Raw genomic sequence first — 23,121 nt, 5'->3', positions numbered from 1 at the left:
GGGCTCTCACTAAGAGATGGCGTAGACAAAAACAATCATATTGAAATTCAGGATAGCGGATCTCAGCAAGCAGGCTGAGGCATACACGACGCCTTTCGCAAAAAGCAATTTGATAGCCAAATGTAACTCCATGAGCGGCACTCTCGGCTCGAAGAGCATGTGGAGCTTATTGAGGTGCTTCATTGAACAGAGTCAAATGAGGGGGGAGAACAGTAGAAACTTATGACGAGCATTACACGAATTTCAAGGTACAAATGAACCACTCGTTAGTGTGCTAGAAGACAAGCACATATGCACCTTGGTAGACCAACACGAGGACGCACTGATATATGCCGGGGAAGAAATTGAGGAGCTGGATGCGAAATTCACTAAATGGGAGGTCAAAGCGGCGCTAGCCAGAATGAAGAGGCACGGCACCGGGAGATGACCGCATAAGGGTCAGTTTGCTCACAAACCTCAATGAACAAGCTATCGAGGACCTTACAGACTTCATCAATAAGATATGGGAAGGGGAACAAATACCGGAAGAGTGGAAAGCATCAACAGTGAGTTTCATACCCAAACCGGTTAATAAAATCAACACTGACAATTTAGGACCCATTTCCCTTACATCGTGCACAGGAAAGCTTGTGGAAACGATGGTCAGGAAATGACTATCCAAGTATATAGAGGACCAGGAGCTTTTCTCCACAACTATGTTCGGCTTCCAGGCACGCTTGTCAGCACAAGACGTGCTTTTACAACTTAATAGGGTAGTCATAGGCCCCTTTTACGGCAGTCAACGGGACAGAGCTATCTCAGCTTTAGATTTGAAGGGGGGCCTTTGACAATGTTAAACACAGTAAGATACTAGAGAATCTCAACACCACACCCTGTGGAAAGCGGACTTACCAGTACGTCAAGGACTTTCTTATGGACCGGAAGGCATACATCAGGATAGACGACAGTAAATTTGGACCCATAGAGATGGTAATGCGAGGCACGCCTCAAGGGGCAATAATGTCGCCTCTGCTCTTCAAATAGCCATGATGGGCCTCCCTGGGAGGCTCAACGCGATAGATGGCATGAGAGATGCCATCTACGCCGACGACATCACTCTGTGGTCGTCGGGTGGCAGTATTGGACAGATAGAGGTCGCCTTACAGGAGGCAGCGTCAGCAGTACATAAGTATGCTGAAAAGTGTGGCCTTGGGTACGCACTCACAAAATCAGAGCTCCTTCATATCACGGGGGATAAAAAAATCGGCAAGCAGAATTCAATATACATAGATGGAACTGTCTCGGAGGTAGAAAGCATCCGCATGTTACGGCTACAAATCAACAACAAAGGTAATAATTCCATAGTGGTTAACAAACTAGAGTCCACGTGCGAGCAAATCAGAAGGATGATTGGCAGGGTATCTGGCAAGCACGGTGCACTCATGGAAAAGGAGACGTTACGCCTGGTGCAGGCTTTCGTCATTAGCAAAATAACATATGCAGTGCCCTACCTCAAACTGCGGCAGAGCGACAAGAAGAAATTAGACGTAATAGCCTGAGCGGCCATCAAGAAGGCGATTGGGCTCCCCTCTAAGACGTCGACTGATCGCCTTCTCCACCTAGGAATGATAACTTGCTGGAAGAACTACTTGAAGCTCACCAAACAAGCCAAATAATGCGGTTATCAAGGACCAAACTTGGCAGACAAGTTCTCGAGGATCTACACATAGCGCTTACACCCACAACAGAAGACAGAGGGGACGTTCCCAAGGACAGGAGAGATAAACTACTAGTTAAATTAATACCAAAAAACATGCATCCCGAGCACAATCAAGGTAGGAGAGAAGCCAGAGCTAGAGCTATAGAGAAATATTACGGCAGCAAAAATGGCACGCATTCTAAAGATGTGGCAGGCCCTACGCAAGAGGGCATCTGCACTGTCGCGCTCATACATGAGGGAAAGCAGGTGGGTGGACTCTCGGTGAAAACTAGTAAAGTTGCATTAGCCGAGGAAGTGGCGATAGCGCTGGCAGCCACTCACTCTGACACCACGCACATAATTTCTGATTCTCAACACGCCTGTCGAAATTATATAAGGGGAAGAATAGAGCCGCTTGCCAGCAAAATTTCAGCAAACACGCTACATAGCTCAAGGCAGAGAACAAAACAATCGGTATGGGTGCCTAGACACCAGGGAATAGAAGGGAACGAGGCTGCTCACACAGCCGCCCGAGCGTCTGTCCCCCAGAGTTCCACTGAATTCCCAGACTCTGTGGGGACTTCTGTACTGAATCTGCTTACCACATATGCGGAGATTACAACATATCTGCACCTCGGTAGGCAGACGTTCCCAGAGCCCGCCAAGGTCCTAGATAGAACTGAGGAACGACACCCAAGAAGGCTGCAAACGGGGTCGTTTCTAAGCCCTGCAATTCTAAAACACGTAGACCCACCTTTTTCGGGGTACTGTAAGTTTTGTGAGATGTGGGCAGACGCATATCATATGGTAAGGGCCTGCCAGAAAAATCTGGAAATAAAGAGAGTAAATAAAGCTAACGAAAGAGGGCTGAGAGGCGACCTTGTCCGACTGCTTGGACCTGCAGTCCCAGAGGGCTCTGCTTCAAAAAGCGCGGGCAGCGGCTATCGCCAATGGTGTCCCGGAATAAGGACTACCACCCAGGCAAGGGAGCAGTGAAAACCTCTACTCTCCTCTAAAACCCACCCCAGTGCATCCAATAAAGTTTTACTGCCACCCTTAGAATTTGATATATCCGGGTTCGACTGTAGGTGGTAATTTTAAAAACCTGCACATTTGGCCCCACTCAAATCGATGGTATTGTGAAGTAACACTTACAAGAAACAGGAAACAAGCATTTTTCAACCACATTCCAGCAGCACCTTTTGCACTTATACAGGTCCTACACAAGGGGTCTAGGTGGGCAGACGGAAACCGAACAGAATTTGCGGACAGAGAGAGTTGCAAATGCAGCCTTAAATGCAGTTTTGTTTTTTCATTCTCTAATGCAAGGAGGCAATGTGAAAAATGAAACTGGCTGGACGCAGTCGGCCAGTCGGCTATCATGGCGTCTGTTTCGGAGCACGTTCCTCAAAGGTGAAAGGCAACACTGAGCAATTTTGTCCGTTCTTATGCTGCCCTATTTTTTTTTAAGCGCAGCAGTAGTGAGTTAGACAACCATGTGGAATGGTCGGATTTCAGTTCAGATTGAGCGATTGTTTCAGAGACCCAGGACAGCAGTGCGTTCTCGCACGCATTTCGTTTTACTGTTCACATTTTATTTTATGTAGTGCGCTTGAATTATAAATGATGAGAGCAGTTTCATTTGATATTAGGGGCTTCACAGCATACTGCCAAGATATTTTACCAAATGCGCCAGCAAATTTTTGATTATGATGATGTCAAGGAAGGCCACGGCCCCCTTTCACCAATAGAAGCCATTCGCTACCCACCGATAAAAAAAAAACGGAGAAAAGGAGGAACTGCAAGCTCTAATATAAAGCAACAAGAACAGAACTCAGCACAAGTGTAATGTGCAGCCCATGCCATATCTACCTACCCTTCATGTCCTCACACGACTGCTTTCTCTAACAGCACAGCAGTTATATGCCCCAACTTGAAAGGCCACAGAACGTGTACTGTATTATGTATGCAGCTGAAAATCACAAGAACGGTAAGTAAAAGCATGTGCAATGGTTTGCATGTTTAAATTCTTTTTCTGTAATCAACTCCTAGCTCGGTGCAGCAGCTTATATATTGTTTTGCTTGTATGCTTTTTTGTTATCAGCACATTTAATAAATAAAGTTAAAATATTCTGCACACACAACTGGCATTTTTTTTTTTCGTTTGGATATATAAACAATTAGCTACAGTTTGATGTGTTACAATGCGCAGTGCATTGCAGACTTCTTTAACAAACAATTTTTATTTTGAAACACTGAAAATTGGTCATTTTATCCCAGCAGTGAAAGAGTTAAAATTATGCCACCAGCCAGCAACATTTCACAGGTCACGCTGTGTACTACGCCACAAACCAATTTCTGTGCCCACGTACCACACAGATATCCTACAAACATAGACTTCAAACCGGGGCAGTGGCAAGTGCCACCATGCTTAGGGAATTAATTGAGGTGCCTGTTTTATTCGTGAACTTAGTACTATTCTGTTTCTTTGCCATTCTAACCTTTTTCTTCCTACATTCTACGCTATACATTTTCAATTTCTGCAACGGTTTGTGCAATTTTCACGTTATGCTTTTACATCACTAGTGCTCTAGTCTTCTCTTGCTCCCCTCCACAGCAAAATGCACAAATCACACAACCAAACGTGACCGCACAACTGCAGCTCTAGCATCAGCAGAGGGGTCACTTTCGGCAATGGAAATGTGTGCGCTCTGCATATCAACAGTTTTAGCCACCCTACCTCGGCCAAACAAAATGAGTGAGGTACAGATCTGTCGCCATACTGTCATGGACTCTTCCCTTTGCCTTGGCGCAACAGCTTCTTTCTCTTTAACATTTAGTTCCAATCCATATGCCTTTGCTTGAGTCTTGTTCCGAAATCGACAAAATCCTTGCTGCCTAAGTTCAATAATACTCTCCCCAACAGCCCTGGCCATTTTTTTCTGCGTGATCAAATCTCAGCACTCTTTTCTGGGATGTAAAATTTGCACCGACAACTTTTCTACATTTTGTCAAAATCAGGTTGCATGGTATGTGCCTCGTACCTGAGGGCAAGCTTTTGCAGAGCTTCAAGAACAGGGGAAAAGATGGCAAAACTAGAATTGTGAAATGCTCTTCATGTGAAAAGCAAAAGGCGAAGTTACAGACGGCTTAATTTCAAAGGTACATTCATGCTGGTTCCAAGCTCTGAAATTCAAGTGTTTTCAAGGACTTTCAAGGACTCACCAATCATTTTTTCAAGGATGAACAAACACAGAGGCTTGCCAAAACAATATTTCCAATATATCACAAGTAACTTGTATTGCACAAGGCACTTCTACCAAGGAAACCACACAAGATAACTAGCTCTTCAGTTGCAGCTTTCACAAAAGCTCAGCTTCCTCTTTTTTCCAGCTCAAAATTAACACTAAGAATGTCTTATGCTTTTGCACTTTCACCCACTTGCTTCTTTCAAGCTTCCAAAAAAAGCACAGTAATGATGCCTTGCAAAGGCTACGGATGCCCACAATTCCTTTGTGATCTGCGGAAAGGATGCCATCTGCTCTGTCCACAGCACCACACACAATCTGTTGTGATATGCGAGAAATTCCTCATGAATTTTCCACAGTAAATTGCTTATTCATGCTTAATCTCTGCAGCACGCTACCATGCCCTTGGCTCAGAATGAACGACAGTTGAGCTCTACACAGTTCACAACACGAAGAACTTCCTTTCAGGAGTTCATAATCGAAGAACAGAGGTGGATTTCGCCAAAATTTCCAAGGATGTGATACCACCACTTCCAGACTGGCCAAACCAAGTTTGCTGTTTTTAGCACAGTTTGAAAAATCGCTGAATAACCCTGGCAGTTTCTTTACATTACTGCTTTTAGGGTGGAGATTTGGGCGAGCTGGTATGGATCCTTACTGTTGTGGCACCACAAGAACGGAAACGCAGCTATACTATCTGATCAATTTGGATAGCGGCGGAAGTAGCTCAGAGGGCAACAGCAACAATGATGACAAAACCTGGGTGCCCTATGAGCCATTCATTAAAGGAATGTTTCCTGAATTGTCTCACAAATGGCTTAAAATCACTGGCTACAAATGACAGAACCCAAATATTCATGTGAAAAAGTATGTATATATGCCATGTGCATACATTCCCAGTGTTTAGTCACTCAGTGGTGGATTCAGTAACGAGGCACAGAATCAACACCTTGCTTGGATCCAGCAGTGAATTCTCCAGGAGACGTACTTTCACACACAAATAGAAACGGTGGCTGGAAATTTCTTTCGCAGCTCCTGTTTTTCATCATCACCAATCTGAACAACTTACATGGACTTGTGGACGACTTCCACAAGAAAAACTATGTCAAATGAACGACAAAGGCCTCTTCTACATCCCTCCCACTAATCCTGCCATATGCTAGCTGCCACCACCTTATCACTGAAAACTTCTTAATATTACCCGCCCACCTGACACTTTGCTGCCACCTGGTACACACTTGCCTTCTCTTGAAATCCATTCCGTTACTCCCAAGGGACCATTGGTTAACCTCTCTTCGCATTACATGTTTTGTTTACGCTCATATTTTTCTCCTCGAATTTAGCTCGGATATCATGAACTCACATTTGTTTCCTCACCCACTCCTCCGTTGTTCTCTCTCTCAACATTAAATCTATCATTAATAAAAAATTACAGATCCTTTAATACACTAAAAATCCAAGTGTTTTCAAGGACCCGCATGGACCCCAAAAGATGTTTGCATGAACATGATCCCTGTCGCCAATACAGGAAGACAATTGACCAATCAGAGCAACCAGCAATGTGGTTGCTTTATCTCTTACGACCAGGTCATCTACCACCACACTGGACAGCTCAAGTTGCCAAACTCCAGTGATTGAGTACTGACAAGCTGGGAAAGCAATCGTTGAGGGAACACTCTGACCAGAACTGAGAAATTTCACCTGCAACAGCACTGACAGGGATAGCAACAGCAGCATAGAACAGCAACCAAGGGTGCTGAGCCGGATTTTTTTCGCATTCTGCTCGGGTTCAGTTCTGGGTACGGCTCCCGAGCAACATTCTATTCCAGTTCGAACCAGTTTGAACCGAAGCAACATTCGGTTCCAGTTCGAACCAGTCTGAACGATGCACCCGACGGTTTGGGAGCAACATGCCAGGCCACTGATAGCGTTCTTCCTTAACTGACAAAAAAAACCTTCACACAACTCATGTGCAAGCTGGCCAATATTAAAGAAGTGCACAATCTTGACAGTAGAATATAAATGCACACGGTTACTCGCTCCCTTCCCACAACGATCATGAGGCAAAAGCAAAGCTTAGGGTGAGCTATCGACAGCTTGCACTGACATCTCTTAACAGAATCCTGGGATATGCTTCCACCATATTTAAGAACTAACAGCTCCCACAGCATGCATTCTGCATTGTTTTATTATGGCATTGTGCGCAATATTTTGGTGGTCCAAGCGTAGCGGTAACTGCGGTAGGAAACACCCGAAGAACAAAAACTTCCTCCCTGTGCGAGTGAACAAAGCTGCACTGAACACAGCAACAGAGCTTGCCTGTCGCGCGCATTAAACATGACAACTTACACCGTGAGAACCACTATCGCTGAGTATGTGGTGTGTACTTCATAACAGGTAAATTCGCAATTTCGACTGTAAAATATGGGATAATGGCAAAACAAGGGAAGTGCCACTAATTAATGTGACTATACATTAAAATGGTGACCACCCATGTAGCTCAAGGAGACAAATCCCGATTGGTCTCCCGAATCCCGATTCACATGACACCAGTGCATAACGAGATACTACACAGCGAAAAGCAGCGAGCAGAGGCCCAGAAACGGCATCCCGAGGCCGAAGCGGCAGGGACACCAACTAAGCCTTGCATAGTGTGCTTTGATGCATCATTCCATATTCAGACACCTTAACCATGCGCCAGTCTGCTGACAGCAGAAATCAACGTTTCCGTGTTTTAGCAGCAAAAAAGAAAATAATATATACAGACAATGCTACATTAGCACCTCGAGATAAGTTCACCTAGAACAGAGAGCTTAAAAGTAAGGAAAAAGTTTCATGCTAACCCCTAGCTAAACTAGAACTTTGTTTTCCCTGAGCTGTGTTACGGACAAGCTGTGAACAAAAAAAAAAAAAACTGCAAAAGACGGAACACAGAAAAGAAGCGCATTCATCCCATGTGCTTCTTTTCTGTGTCCAGTCTTTTGCGCAGTGTTTGTTTACAAAATGCTGTACAGATTTTAGCCCCCCCCCGCACTCTTCTGGATTGCTGGCAAGCTCTCACCTAGCAACTAACAAAGAAAATGTGGAATCATAGCAAACTGTGCACCTTCAATTGAGGGTCACAAAGCAGCTCATAATGTTACCGTGTAATGCCTGAAAACAGCTAACGCCCACACTCTTCTGCTTCTAGTCACGAGGGGCCAATGCTCTAGCACAGCAGAATCTTTTCCTCGCACCAAACACGCACTGATATGGTCAGTAGCGATTTGTAACCCTCATAAAAGGACCGCACATTCGGAGAAGTTATGCCCATGCAAAAAGCGTGGAGGAGCCGGTTACAGCTCTAAACACCTCTGTTCATCTGTGTCTCCAAGCACCCGCGGCAGCCAAGTGGTTTGTAAACATGACCGCAGTAGTAGCAACCTCGCTGACGTGACATCACATGCAGACTATGTATTAGGAGCTGCACACCAGAAAAACTGCGTCCAAGCCTTACCAAAACAAGTAGAGTTAATAAGTTTCGCAGTGCCTATTCTGCTGGCAGCCGGCAAAGCTTCTTGGCCCAAATTCTCCTGGCCCTGTTCACTTTGGCCACAGCCAGAAGAAATACTTGCCAATGATTCAGCCTGAGCACCGCGAGCTTGAGTGCAGTTTCTTTGCATTTTTTTCTGGCCCCTCTCAGTTAGCAAGCAACTTGAAGTCCACAAAATATCTCAATCCACACAGCTCGACACAGCCAAAAGTGGAAGCAATGAGCAACCGTTTTGTGCCATGCATAACAAAATACACAAGCTAAGCTCTGTTGACATATAAAAAAAAATGGACTGCCTATACACTCTGCTTAGACAGCTCTGTAGTGGTGCACAGGCACCACTGCGGTGCTCCCAAATACTGTACACGCTAGTGCAGTCATCTTACGCTTCAGTAATATTATTTGTCATGAGTTTGCTCCCAGCGGGCTGCGCTTAGCTCACGCTCAATAGGCTGAAAAACGACATCACGATTTCATCGCGCTGGAAATCTGGGCGATATCTGGCTCACATGCAAGAAGACTACTTTAAAAACATCGCCCAGATACGTCCCTTGCTTGCAGCCAACACTGCGGTGCATGCAGAAAGGACCTTTAATTAGGAGTACTTCATCTGCCTAAAGACTGCCATTACAGCATGAACTATATGCGTGAGAGTAAGAAAAATCAGTCACTGATTTTTTCATGTGAAAATGTCACACGACGTTCTGTATCCAATCAGAGCCGGATACCGGGAGAATTTTGCCCAAGAAAATCTGACTGCAGAATCGAATCAGCCTTTTAGCTGACTAAGAAAGCCTGTTCATTCTTCACTGCATATCCTGCAATGGCCGAATGGAAAGGAACGCAGGGATGACAAGTGTTCCACTGAAGCAGCGTTCAGCAACAACTAACATATTACTCCATATCCTGAATGCTGCACACATCATTCGAACTCGTAACATCAACCTCGGACAACAACAAAAAAATGCAAAACTGATGTATATAGTTCTCCAAACACCAACCACTGAATAATCAAAGGATCTTACCTTCAAGACGACAACATTCACTCTTGATTTCCATCCTTCCTCACTCCTAAACGCCTCCATAGCAGACCTACGTGCCGTAGCGCCTCTCAACAGGTGAATGCGGGGAATTAGCTGCAAATAAATTAACCCTTTCTCATGAACAAGCACTGGAATCACCAGTGGGGACGCAGCCAACGGTGCCTTAAAGAACGCTGCATCGAGGCACCCTAAAAAGATACAGCAACAAACATTTTTGGAACCAACGGCGTAAATACTGCACAAATATGCACGAGCTCAGTGAGTGACTGAACAGGTTGTAAAACGGCTTATCGCAGTAGCTGCCAGCGCACCAAAGTGCCACGCGTCCCTCGCGAAGCCTTTGCAGTGAACGAGCACAAGGATCACCTGTGGGGACGCAGTCGACCCAACATGCCTTCAAACAAAACGAATCTCATGAACTATGCGCGTAAATGTCAATAACCACACGCTTAATTCTCAGTGTCAAGTCTACAGGTTCAAAAGAATCAGCAGTTTGGCAAACGACTTACCGTAACTCTACCGAACAATTTGACAGCGCGCGAACGCGCCGCACATAGCACGTGGGAAGACACGCACGTTCCCAAAATGACGTTTTTTTATATATTTATTAGGTCACGTGCTGCAGTTTTTTGATGATGATAGCACAAACAAGAAGAGATGATGGTAGGCGCAAGACTTGTTTTCACCTCAACCATAAGAGGAATAAAAAGTTTGGGTGGGCTTAAATTTCAGAAATTTCGGAAAGAAGATCTCTGAGGGTCCGTCGGTCCATGTGTTCGCCGCCCGGCCCGGCTAGCCCGGATAGCCCGGACATCTACCGAGCCGACCAAAGCACAGAGCTTTCCTGGAAACATTCTGGAAATAGCGTTCATTCTTCTCCCAAACGCAGCTTCCAAAAGTTGCTGTAAATCGTGCACAGTTTGCTGTAACTCGTGCGCTGTGCACAAATCTAAGGAAGGAACACTAAGGGTCAAGGAGAGTCAAATCCAAAGTCCATTAACTCCGCGCGTGCATGCATTGTCCTCGCATCGTTGTCTGCTAGCATTTGCCGTAACTAATGGTTTTTCACTTTTGACATCCACGTTTGACGCTTTAAGCAGAGTGAGTTAGGCTGCCGTGAAGTCATCGCAAAAACATGGCAAGAGACATATCTAAAACGAAACTTTCAAGACACCTTCTCGACATGAAGGTAAGTGTGTGCGAGGCCGCGTTTCATATCGACGTTCGTTTTGTTAATCATCAAACTTCTTTCAGTTCATGAAAAAAAGCAAGGAGAAGGCACAAAAAGATGAGGAGGAAGAGGAGCATCGTTCGTTATTCAACAGCGATGCAATGGACTGTATAAAAAAAGAGGGGTACGTTGAGCCGATATGCCGAATTAGCATGAACTTGGGCAGCGCTCGCTACTTGCGATTTTCCATTGGACGTCCGCTTAAAATGTCTTTACCTGTGTACGTATTGTTCATGGTCGCAGTGGTCTTACGTGTTGCAACAGTTTGATAAATTTGCACATGTTGCTACTTGCAAATTAGTTTTGTTGTTTTACCTTACGTTGTGCATTCTTCCGTTCGTCTAGTAAAACGCTATGCGCAGATTAGCTGTTGTATATTTGTACTGTGCTTGTGTAATTTGTGACACTGTTGTGGTTTTGCAAAATAATTATGGGATCGTACGTGATGTGAAACACTGGTGAAACTAATTGGTAAAAGAATACTGACAATTTAGCATTATCTTTTTTTAATGGAGCCTCTTTGCGATAACTGCTCTCATTATGGCACTTATTGCGCGTTAATGATGCATGATTGTGCTGCGGCTACAAGTCTTCCTATTACAGTCTGAACATGTGGTTGTCATTTATTGAAATTTTGTGTTGACAAAACACGTGTCCACACTTTAATGTGTACTTGTTTCCTGTGTTTGCATGCCTGCTTTCAGGTCTCGTTATGTTATTAAGGAAAGCTATGCACTGTGCTTGGGTCTTCTCACTCCTAGAATGTCCTTCAAAGGCCGCAATCCTGAGATCGAGGTGAGCTGTGCAAGGTTACCTTTCTTTTGCATTCTTGTAAATGGAGCATTGAACAATGCAGTATGCCACCATTGTTGTTTCAGAGGTTGATGCAACAGGGTGGTGAAACAGAGGCAAAACTGGCCAATATGCCTGGCATTCCAGATGAAGAAATGGCCAAAAGGTAAAGCATCTTTCAGTAAATATGTCTTGCATCAAGTGTTACTTTTATTGGAAAATTGTCTTCTGTCACAATGTCAGAATATTCAGCACCTTTCTCTGATTTGCATTTTGACCCTGTGGTTGTACTAGAGGCTGGTTGGTTGATTGGTTGGTTTGTGGTGTTTTAACATCCCAAAGCTGCACATGGGTTATGAGAGATACTGTAGTGGAGGGTTCTGGATTAATTTTGACCATCTTGGGTTCTTTAATGTGCACCGATATCGCACAGCACACTGGAGTTTTTGCATTTTACCTCCATCAGGATGCAGCCACTGCCGGGATTCAATCTCGTGGCCTTGGGCTCATTAGCCGAAAGACGTAAGCCTCTAAGTGACCTCAGCACGTTGTACTCAATGCATATATTTAATGCATTTAGAGGTCGCTTTATGTATTGTCATGTATCAGACGTGTTGTATATCAGTTATAAACCTGCATTTTTTGTTTAAAGTTTAAAATTATGTACACATTAAGGAAAAGGCCACCAATGACCAATCACATGTTCTGTCACTGGCACGTGTTACCTGCACACAGTGTTTGGTGCTGTTGCCAAGCACTGGATACCCTTTAAAGCTTTCTAAAATGGCACCATATCTGTTGTCTGGTGCCCGGAGTAGTGGCCTGCTGAGCTTGAGTTCACGAGATAGAATCCTAGCCGCTGTGGAAGCCGAATACAGCAGTGCTTATGTACTGTTCATATGGTCAAGGTTGATCCAAAGCTCTCTGCTACGCCATCTCTCATAGCCTGTGTGTAGCTTCAGGACATTAAACCCCACATACCTTAACCTGCTGTCTGGTTGAATTACTATGCTTCTCAAAAACTATATCATTAATAGTCCACTGGTGTTGTAATTTTTTTGTTGCTGTTTACCGTGTTAAGTCATTATCAGTAACACATGTGTCAAGGGGCTTACTTTTTCTGAAAAATAGTGCAGTCAAGTTTTGGAGATGTGCAAGTCTGAATAATTATAATAAATTAGAAGAAAAACAATATCTGGTGGCAGCCTGCTATACCTATTTTGAAAAAGAAGATGGGCATCCCCTAGCCGCAGTGCCATCACTCATAGTGAGAGCCTACTCAGCCTGACCGACCACAGACTCTCTTTCAGCATTGCTACCGTTGACCTAAGTGTCTGCAAATAAACCCCTGTTACACTTGATGGAGATGCAGTTCGACATCCTTGTACCGCCCTGGAACTCTGCAGCCACACGCTGCTGGTCCTTGGCATGTCCGAAGGTGCCAATCACGAAGCCATGCAATGTTGCCCAGCAGTCCTCTGTTCTAGCTCCCCCTGCCAGTGGGACCCTGCCCTTTTCAGCGGGACTGAGAGCCATGATGCTGAAGAATGGCTCGCATCATACGAGTAGGTTAGCACCGATAACAAGTGGGATGGCGCTACGAACTTGAACAACGTCATCTGTTTGACCAGCGTTGCCAACATCTGGTATTGTAAAGAAGTCTGCTTCATGGGAACGAAGCAGACCTCTTCACATGGGCTACTTTCAAGACTAACCTATTCAAAATGTTTGGTCATTCTGCTGTGAAAAAGCTATCACCGAACAGCGATTGTGCAAAAGTTCGAAGCAGTTGGGCGAGACCATTACAAGCTACATCGAAGGTATGGTCAACATGTGCTCGCGTGTCAGTGCCCAGATGTCCGAAGCTGACAAGGTAAAGCATAGGTATTTTGAAAGAAATCGAGGATGACGCATTGGCACATGCTGCTGCTGCGAGATCTCTGCACTGTTTTCAGTCTCTGCCAGCCCTTGACTAGCTGTGCAAATGGAGGCTCCTCACATGCCAGCACACTGCGCCTGTCGAGTCGATTGCCGGCCTGCCATCTGCATCTGACCACTCGGTGCTATTGCAACAAATCAAAGGCTTTCTACATGAGGAAGTTGCTTATCAACTCCTGCTTGTGCCGCCCGACCCCGGGCTGTCTCCATGCCTTGTGCTTGACCATCACCATGTCATCACCGAACGAGTGGCTGACGCCCTTGCACTGGTTCTTCCGCCCGCACCAGTACATCAGCCCACACCTTTCGCTGCACCACTGACCTACGCTGATGCTGTCCCACGGCTGAGGCCACCTAGCTACTGCTGGGCCTCAAGCGCCTGTGTCTGAGGTCCTTCAAGCGACAATACCTTTTTTCTGACCGCTTTCACAATTCAGCAATCTCTAGCACACAAGTGACAATTGCTCCATCTGTTACTGTTGCGGATTGCCTGGTCCCATGACCGGGCATTGCTGTCGTCGTGGGCCAGTCTCCTCACCGTCTCCCTGAGTTGCTGGCTACTGGCCTCCTCAAAATGAATACTCAGTGCCAGCCAAGTCGCTGCAGAGTTGTCCTCTTTCATCTGATCGCTCCAGCTTCTCCACTCGGCACACACCTTTTCCATGTCACTGCTCCCTTTCTCCCGTGCGCCGGCGCCCCTCCCTTCTGCCAGAGGAAAACTAGATGCCTCAGTTCCTGAGGCAAGAACTGCTGGCCAGTGAAATGCCAAAGACCTCATTTCTCTCCAGAAAATCTGATTGAAGTTTCTGTAGAGGGTGTTTCTGTTCTGCAGCTCGTCGACACCAGTGCTGCAGTATCTGCAATGGCCGCAACCTTTTGCCACTCCTTGCGAAAAGTAACACCACCACCACTTTCTGGATTCTGGCTGCCCACGGCAAGTGCGCAGCCTGTTGAGCCATTAGTAACGTGCACTGCATTCAGGACGTTCTTTACGCAATTTTGCCCACCTCTTCCTATGACATCATCTTGGGTTGGGACTTCCTGTCGTGCCATCACAATCATTGATTGTGTTCATGCTGAACTGAAGTTTTTTGTGCTCAATGATTCCTTGTCGGCCACTGCCCCTTGTGCTGCTTCTCCCAAAGCTATCATTATCGAAGACACTGACCTGCCTGTGTGCTCTTCTGTTCTTGCCCATCACTTGTCTCTTTGTGACGGTAATGTATTTTGTACACCATCACCTATATGTCGCCGCTGGAAGTACCTACCCCTGCCTTAAGCTGTATTCACCCTCAGCTGGCCTTACTGTATTGTTCATGTCCAATTTGTTTGCATATCCTCCAGCTGTGTGCCGCTTTGAGTGCCTCTGCACCATCCAGCTCATTGATTCCATTCATCGTGATGAGAATGACGATTCGCCGTCCCTCGACGTAGATGCCCTCAGCCCGTCTGTTCCAGCGCTCGACACTTTGCTTACGGACATTTCCCTTCGCTCTATTGTTGCCACTCTCCCTGCACCTCACCGCACTCAACTTCTTGCGCTGCTTCATCAATTTCATTCCCTCTTCGATTCTCACCTACCCACTTTAGCCACATGTCAACTGTCGCCCACCACATGGGGTGGCCATGCCCTTCTGCATCAGCGGTCATATCGTGTCTCTGCCACTGAGCACAAAGTATTTGAGGAACAGGTTTACACCATGCTTCAGAGCGCTTGATTCATGCCTCTACCAGCGCATGGACCTCACCCGTGGTACCTATGAAGAAAGACGGCTGCATTCATTTCTGCGCTGATAACTGCTACCTTAATAACATCACGCAAAAAGGCATCTATCCTCTCCCCTGTATTAATTGCTTTAGACTGCCTGCAAGGAATGGAACTCTCCTCTTCGCTCGAGTTGCGTTCTGGGTACTGGCAGGTCCCCATGGCAGCTGAAAATTGCCCTGAAACCGCATTTGTGACCCCTGACGGCCTGTACGAATTTACCATTTACCGTCATGCTTTTTGGCCTCTATAATGCCCCCTGCTACTTTCAAGCGCACGATGGTCACAATTCTGCATGGCCAGAAGTGGAAGGCATGCCTCTGCTACCTGGGCAACGTTGCGATTTTTTTGCACGCCTTTGAAACTCATTTCTCCCGGCTGAAGCACGTCTTGACCTGCCTTACGGACGCCAGCCTGCAGCTCAACTTAAAAAAAATGTTTATTTGCTACTTCCGAATTGACAACTTTAACTCTTTCCTTACCGTGGGGACAGTGACCATTTTAGTAGGTTTTAGTACTCTTTTTCTTCTTCAAGAACTATTGCATTCAAAATTTAATACAATGCACAAAAACAAAGCTAAATAAATGTGCTTTTTGGCATATAAAATTTAATAACAAATTGCGAGTTGCAACAGAAATTTTAGTTGCCAAAAACAAGATTTTAGGTAAACATTGTACAAAACTTTTGAAAACACTCTTATCTAGAAAGAAAAAAAATGTTCAGAATTTTCTGAAATATGTAGCATGTTTGGTATTTTATTGGCCACTATCTGTGAAAAAAATAAGCTTCTACCTTGAATAGCATTCTTGCTACAAAATTACTGGAAACTCTATAGTTGGCCACTGGAGCGCAGCCGCCTGTGTTTCCGTCAGGCTGGTTTTCGTCGTTGCTGATGTAAGAACTAAATCCTGATGAAAATGCAGTATCTTCAGACTCTCTGCTGCTTGGGGCATCAATAAAATGAATCGCAGACAAAGCGGAGTGCTGAGATCTGCGACATTTTAGAGCGCACGTCATATTTGCAAAGGCTGCCAAGTGACTTTGATGCGACCGCGTCTCTCCGTAGCGCGTTCAGAATATGCCTCTGAGAGTAAAAAAATTATTGTGGGACCATAAAAAGAACAAAAAATAGTGTCCCTGCCTGTCCAGAGAGGGACAGGTGGCCACTCGGCACCCCTCGCGCTGCAGGCACTATCACCCGCCCTCCAGACGAATGAGCACTCTACCGTGCAGGAAGGCTGCGGAGAAGCACAAGTTGCAGGGATGGGGGCCGTCACGTGCAAACATTATTTTGTGTGCCCAATTTTGATACAGTAGTCAAGAAAGCACTTTCAAACCAACCGCTTGTAGCAAACGGCAGAGCGCTTATTCCTCCAGTGTGTGCAGATGGTGCTACCGGTACCACTGGTATATTATACCGCTGCTAGGGTGGCTATAATGGGTATGTGTGAAAAGCAGCAGCAGAAACGTGGCTCCAGAGCGTGGTGATGCAACGCGACGGTAGTGGCATGGTAAGCCGCACGGCCGGAATAAGCACACTGCTGCAACCGCATCTTTCCTACTCGGAGCAAAATGGTCAATTTTGGGAATCACAGCATTTTTATTCCGTGCCATATTATGCATACAAGAACGTCGAGTTCAGATCATTTACCCTGCAAATAAGTGTTTTGTTTAGCGATCGCAATCCACATTGCATACCCGAAGCATGTTTTCGGCATGTGTACACATCATGCCTGTCAAACATGCATTGATTAGAAGAACCTTGAAATAACCAAATCATATAATTTTTCTGAACTTTTAGTAGATTTGAATCATGCGTACTGCAGAGCCTGTAAACTTCATGGTCACATCACCTTAAGGAGTGACAACATACTTTGCAGCAAAAAATTTAGTCAACGGGTGCCTGCAAAAAAAATTAAAATAAATAAATTTTGGCACAGTGATGAAAGCCAGTTGCCTGCAATGTCTGAAGGTTGAGGGGACATGCATGCTTCATACTTCATACCAGGCCACTTGGTCGCAAAGCAGCACTACAATGTTTTTTTGCCGAGAACACACTTGCGCTTGAGAAAAAGTACTTTGCACATTTTGGCTGTGCTCATAGTTGAAGCATGCATGTGATAGGCAATGTCCTACTACAGTAAAAACAGCAATGGTGCATGCAGCACATCTGATTACTCAATATTGAGGCTAACTAAACAGATGAAATATTAAGAACTCATAACACAAAATGAGGCAGTGGCTATAGGAACAATGACTATAGACGCGTGTTAATTCCGATTGTTGCAGCTAAAAGGTGCGGGCGTTCGAATGATGTTATAGAGCTTAATATATTACTACCATGGAACTTAATAGGGGTCACAAAAATTTATCTTATTCAATACCTATGCTGTCTTGGTTACATTGCATTTGAAATACAGTGCCGATTTTGTGTGCCAATGGCTTAGCAGCACATATATTTACTTAGTTTCTTCGCGACATGCATCATAAATACAGTGATGCCAATGTAAGATCCCTGTAGTGATGCATAACACTAGGCAAGCGTGGATATGCATGGTGCACATGATGTCCAAGTTATGGGGAAAGGTGTCGAGGAAAAGTAGGGTAAAAAAAATGCTTGAATCACTTTTGCTTGTTTTCTTTACAGTAAGTCTGGTGAAAAGTTCAGGTGGTTAACCGCTTTAATCAAGGCTACAATGTGGTGAATTAGTGCTAGGCTCGACCTTTGATCTCGGCATCCAGAAGAACTCGTGCTGCACGACGTCAGATGTAGTGCCAAAGTGCAGGTGGTGCTAGCTGCACTGACAAGTTGAGTGCAAGAGTGCTTCACTGCCCGAACTGGTGCAGGAAGTGCAGGACCTAATAGTTCATGACAGTGCAAAAAAAGGGCCCCACTCATGCATTGCCAGTTCAATAGTACAGGCATAGTGCGACACTGGTGCCGAGCAGAAATGAACGCCAGTGTGCAGAAGTCGTGCAAACCTTCTTTGTCTGGTGCGCTGTCATGGATTTCAGAGCATAGCTCATTTGCTGTATGCATGTTTCGTCACTGCTGTGTAGAAAAGGAAAAAAGAATAACTGGATTACTGCCAGTGGTCATAGAGGTGAAGAGAAATCTTGATTTCAAGCTTCTTTTCCGCTTTTCACGTGGCTTGATCGACACTCTTGTCGCTTCCTTTCAAGTGTCATCATTCTTCCCACATGCCGTGGGAGGCCGTCCACAGCTATTTATTGATCCTTACATGCCCCGGAGGCCATTGTGTAAGGGGGTTTACAATATCAATGGGAATTGCAGTAAACAAGGGACAAATTACTACTCAGTGCGTTGTTACAAAAAACAACAGAATTCCTAAGCATTAATAGAGCAGTACATGGTCACTACGTAATAGAATACCCAGAGATCCACTCAAACTATACAAGAGAATATAGATGGATTAGAAGACATGCTTTGTCGTTGTCTGCTACCTTGTTGGGACCCAGTGCAGCTTGTATTCACTGGGTGATCACTTCGATGTGTCGGTGCCATCCGTGCATACTTGCATTCAGCAAGTCCATTGTCTGCTGATGATGCAGTTTGCTGCCACACGAAGTCTGCGCTGGCAGTCGAAGACGTGTGGAGTTTCGCTGAACTACGTCTGCACTTTTTTGAAATGAATGTTGTCGTGCAGAGGGCGCCATATTTCACCCCTGAAACATTTGGCAGAGTGCAGTACCGAGAGAACCAGTTCATGTAGTGCAGGCGAATCAAGCGGACCTGTAATCTGTGCTCCGCCAGCTACCGTATCCGATGATGGTGATGATTGGTAGTCTAGCCATTTGCAACAGACTGTCATTGAATTATGACCTTACCGAAAAAGAATTGTGGCACAGGAGCGCCAACCCTCAATGCAGCGCGAAGCTATGTGCATGTCGACACGCTTGGTCGCCGCCCACATTTGGCCTCCCATAAACGGCTCCCACTGTAATTTTAAATGTGGGAGCAACCACCACTGTAGCCAATTTCTTGGAACTCTGCAGACATTTGCAGGAGCCTTTGACACCCTGTCACCACAGGTGACATGTCTTCACTAAATAAAAGCCCTAATTCAGATTTCTCTAAAGTTTCCATCATTTTGTACTGATTTCCGTGGTATGAACAGATGATGACCCTGTTTATAGTAAGATACAACTTTAAAAAAACAGCAATACATGACACTGGGCCACGGTCTGCGGCATCCTGTATTACTCCTCTAGACAATCACAACATTAAATGATATCACCTTTTTAATGTTTGATTGATTAAACAAACCAGGTATCAAAATTCTAGAGCTTATAATTTTTTTGTATTGATTAGCTGCTTGTTCAGATAATAAAAGTTTTATCAATGGACTACTTTTTTTGTTGTGGAAGAATTCTGAGGCAGCAGCCCTAAATGTGGGTGGAGCTTCACTGCAGACAGAAGTTGTATCCAACTATAGGCATTAAAATTTGCAGGGACAAGAAAGGTGTTGACAGACCTACAAATTTTCACAAAAGTAATTGTGCTTTTCTATTGACCTTTAGGAGTTTACTGTAAATGTTTTGTTAGAACCTTTATCTGATCAGCTGGGTTGCATATCCATGTAGTACTTTCCAGGGAGTGTCAAAAAGCTGATGAGTTTACAGTACCTAGAACACCTGTGTTCCAGCCAAAGTAAGCTGTGCTATAAGCACACTAAATCTGGCTTTGGAATTCCCTATAAGTTGTCCGTGTCGTGATAAAAAAGCTTATGCCATCTGCCAACTTTCTGTTGAGCCTTTTTGCTATATGAGGTGTCTTTTGTTCTTGAATGTTGTCATGTTCTATCCACCCAGGTATTCCACACTCGTTGGCACTATTGCCAAAAAGTTTGACAAAAGGAAACAGTCCACCCACTCCTTTGAAGAGGGGGCCAACAAGAGAAAAGTGCATAAACGCCGCAAGTTTCAGAAGCCATCAGATGAGTGAGCAGACAAGGCCTTGTGTAATGGAACTGATGTTATTGCATTGTACCATTGAGACTTTATCAGAGGCACTACTAATCTTCATTTCATTGAATAAAATACTGCATATTTATAGCATAATTGTGGTTTGGGAGATTTTCATGTGCAAGGGTGGCCCATTGCCTGTGGAAGACTGGTTTTTTGAGGAAGTGGCGCAGTAATTGTCTCGCACCTCGGTGGACAGCCGAACCGCGCCTTAGGGAAGGGAGGAAGGTTGGAGTGAAAAAAGGGGATAAAGAAGTGCTATAGTGGAGGGCTCCAGAATTATTTCTACCACCTGGGGATATCTAACATTCACTGACATCACACAGCACACAAGCACCTTTTCGTTTCGCCTCCATAGAAACGCGACCGCCGCGTTCGGGTTTGAACCCGGGTACTCTGGCTCAGTAGCCGAGCGCCCTAACCACTGAGCCATCGCGGCGGGTAGGGTGAAAAAGAAATTCAAAGTTGTTTTTTGAGAAAAGGAAATGGCGCAGTAACTGTCTCGCATACCTCGGTGGAAACCGGAACCGCGCCCTAAAAGGGAGGGATAAATGAGGGAGTGAAAGAAGAAAGAGGCGCTGTAGTGGAGGTCTCCGGGATAATTTCGACCACATGGGGATCTTTATCGTGCACTGGCATCGCACAGCACACGGGCGCCTTTTGCGTTTCTCCTCCATCGAAACGGCCGCCATGGTCTGGTTCTAACCCGGGTACTCCGGCTCAGTATATAGACAGAATTCACGTTTTCTACCCAAAACTAGCCAAGCCGAATAAGAAACCTCGTCTTCCCGGCATTCCTGCTGTAGATCAAGTGCTCTGTAACAAACTCGCGTAGAAGGTGGCGCCAGCTTTCCCTCAAGCTAATATTAAACTCTATGGCTCCAGTGTAACTTAAGATAAACGGATATCGTTTTGTAACGCCCATGTACTGTGCGATATCAATGCACGTTCAAGAACACCCGAGGAACGATAACATCCAAAAAGACCACAAATCCTCGCTCATGTTGGTCGGCACTCACTGGCGGACATATCGACCAATAAGAGCGGGGTTTGTGACTGGTCGTTCCGTAATTCGACGCGAGGTGTGCGAAATTAATCGGATCCTTACACTGTGGCGTCTCGGGCCGATTCACACGACGGACGAAATCACCGATTCCGACCGCGAACAGAGCACCACGTCACCAGACGTCATCGGCTATGCCTGGTACGCGATTAACAGCGGCTCGCATGCACGTGACGGACGCGGAAGGACGGGAAACCCGGTTGTGGTAAACCATTGCCTCCGGCGCCGTCGCCATCTCGTTGCTTTCCACTCTCCTCGCACGAATGCAAGGCCGCACCTCACAACTCCATCAGCACAAAGGAAATACGCAGGCGACGGAACCGCGCCAACCACACCGATTGAATCGCACAAAAGCGTCCCTATTCTGGCACAAGAGAAAATAATGAGCGAAAATGCCACTAATTGACGTTTTCAGGGAGCTCGCCCGGTGATGAGGGCGCACTCTCAAGAGTACGTTGTACTTCTGAAAGCGCAGCTAGGTGCAGCAGGCTGCAGCTATATGATGGCAGTGTGCAACCTGCACTCTCGTTTTGACTTGCGAAACCCGCGCCGTCCGCGGACGAGCGGTAGCCAGTGACTTCTGGTCACGTGGCGCTTTGTCCGCGTCCGGACGAAACCCATTTCGACCGTCGTGTGGATGGGTTTATGGCCGATCCACGCGACGGACGAAAAGTAATGAACGTCAAGAACAGACGACGGCGCGGAAGGGCGGGAAAACCAGGTGTGGTAAACACCTCCTTCCCGGGCCGTCGCCTTCTCTTTGCCCTTCTCGGACTCCCTCCCAAGAGCAAGACAAGTGCCACACCCCACAACTGCACCAGCACAGAGGAAATGGTAAGGCAACGGAACTGCGTCAGCCACACTGATTTAATCGCGCCAAAGCGAATATGCCGCGCTGCCTGCGCAACCCGCGCGCCTGTTTGAATGCGAAAGCACTATTCCGGCGGGTAAACCCCGACCATGATCTTGCGATGTATGTATGCATGCGGCGTTTATACGTGGGTTTGTGCCAAGGGAAATTCCCGACTGAGTGCCCGCAGCGGTGCGAACAGATCAGCTTCGCTGGCCACTGCGCGAGAGCATTATAGGTTGTCGCCGCTTTCTTTTATACGTGATAACGATTGGACCGGTTACAGCGCGCAGTTCTTCCCTTTGATACCAGATGGAGCCACAGGCGCGTTCGGAACACGGCGCCATTACGGGCCTTTTAAGTCGCCGGCGTGCATGCCTCGACGCAGTAATGAAAATATCGCGGGTAGCTGCTGAGGTGTTCTTTCTGCGTAAATGGGGAACGGCAGAGGAAATGCATGCTATGTTGTGGATTGCAAGAATTGCGACAGAGTTAAGGTGCGGGATGCGATCGTTTGAGAGCTTCACGGAACCGAACTGCACAAGGACGTACTGCCCCTGTTCGCGTCCGTTGTCACTTCCTCGCGGTCCATGCGAGACAGTCACTAAAAGTGACTACACAGGCCAGCGCTCAGAGTGAAGCTGATTACCACCTACGAGACCTCGAGCATCATGCCCGCATATCGAGCGTGGAGCGTACCACAACTTTATATGCGAGGCTGACATAATTGCGAACTTCGTGTGGTGTGAACGCGTTGCCGTACACGCGTTATAACAATTATATCGCGGAATCCTTCGAAACGATTGCACGCCAGTTTGTGGAGGCTGCTTGATGCACGGTACTGCTACTATGACAGTTAACATTTTGGGTAGATTTTTTTGTCGCCTTCCTGTGTTTAACCTGCAGAAAGTATTTTACGTTTAAGCACCGTTAACGCCGTAAAAAAATCCGTACGATGCGAGTGTGAGCGTTTTTGAGCGGTGTCTGCATGCAT

General features: G+C 45.9%; 2 protein-coding genes across 2 annotated transcripts in view; one reads left to right on the top strand and one right to left on the bottom strand.

Annotated features, from left to right (window-relative positions):
• Positions 1–10,103, bottom strand: part of LOC144114147 (putative ATP-dependent RNA helicase TDRD12) — a 169,337-nt gene extending 159,234 nt beyond the window's left edge. The window contains 2 exon segments of the mRNA XM_077647669.1: positions 9,484–9,594; positions 10,011–10,103. Coding sequence (XP_077503795.1) covers positions 9,484–9,543 — 60 coding nt within the window. The 5' untranslated portion in view covers positions 9,544–9,594; positions 10,011–10,103.
• Positions 10,104–10,293: 190 nt separating this feature from the next.
• Positions 10,294–20,310, top strand: Mpp6 (M-phase phosphoprotein 6). Its single transcript, XM_077647147.1, has 5 exons — positions 10,294–10,690; positions 10,756–10,856; positions 11,437–11,527; positions 11,611–11,690; positions 20,062–20,310. Exons 1-5 carry the CDS (start codon positions 10,637–10,639, stop codon positions 20,192–20,194), a joined length of 459 nt encoding a protein of 152 aa, XP_077503273.1. The 5' UTR covers positions 10,294–10,636; the 3' UTR covers positions 20,195–20,310.
• The last annotated feature ends 2,811 nt before the right edge of the window (positions 20,311–23,121 follow it).

The sequence above is a fragment of the Amblyomma americanum genome, chromosome 1 (genome assembly GCF_052857255.1).
Source record: "Amblyomma americanum isolate KBUSLIRL-KWMA chromosome 1, ASM5285725v1, whole genome shotgun sequence".
NCBI lineage: Eukaryota > Metazoa > Arthropoda > Arachnida > Ixodida > Ixodidae > Amblyomma > Amblyomma americanum.
The sequence above is the reverse complement of the archived record's forward strand: the minus strand, read 5'-3'. Positions and strand labels throughout refer to the sequence as shown.

What these genes read in the sequence shown, in the direction of transcription:
- Mpp6 (XM_077647147.1), top strand. Translation starts at nt 10,637, where the DNA reads ATGGCAAGAGACATATCTAAAACGAAACTTTCAAGACACCTTCTCGAC. An exon ending in GACACCTTCTCGACATGAAG is followed by an intron (nt 10,691 to 10,755) that starts GTAAGTGTGTGC and finishes AACTTCTTTCAG; the next exon opens with TTCATGAAAAAAAGCAAGGA. An exon ending in GATGAAGAAATGGCCAAAAG is followed by an intron (nt 11,691 to 20,061) that starts GTAAAGCATCTT and finishes CTATCCACCCAG; the next exon opens with GTATTCCACACTCGTTGGCA.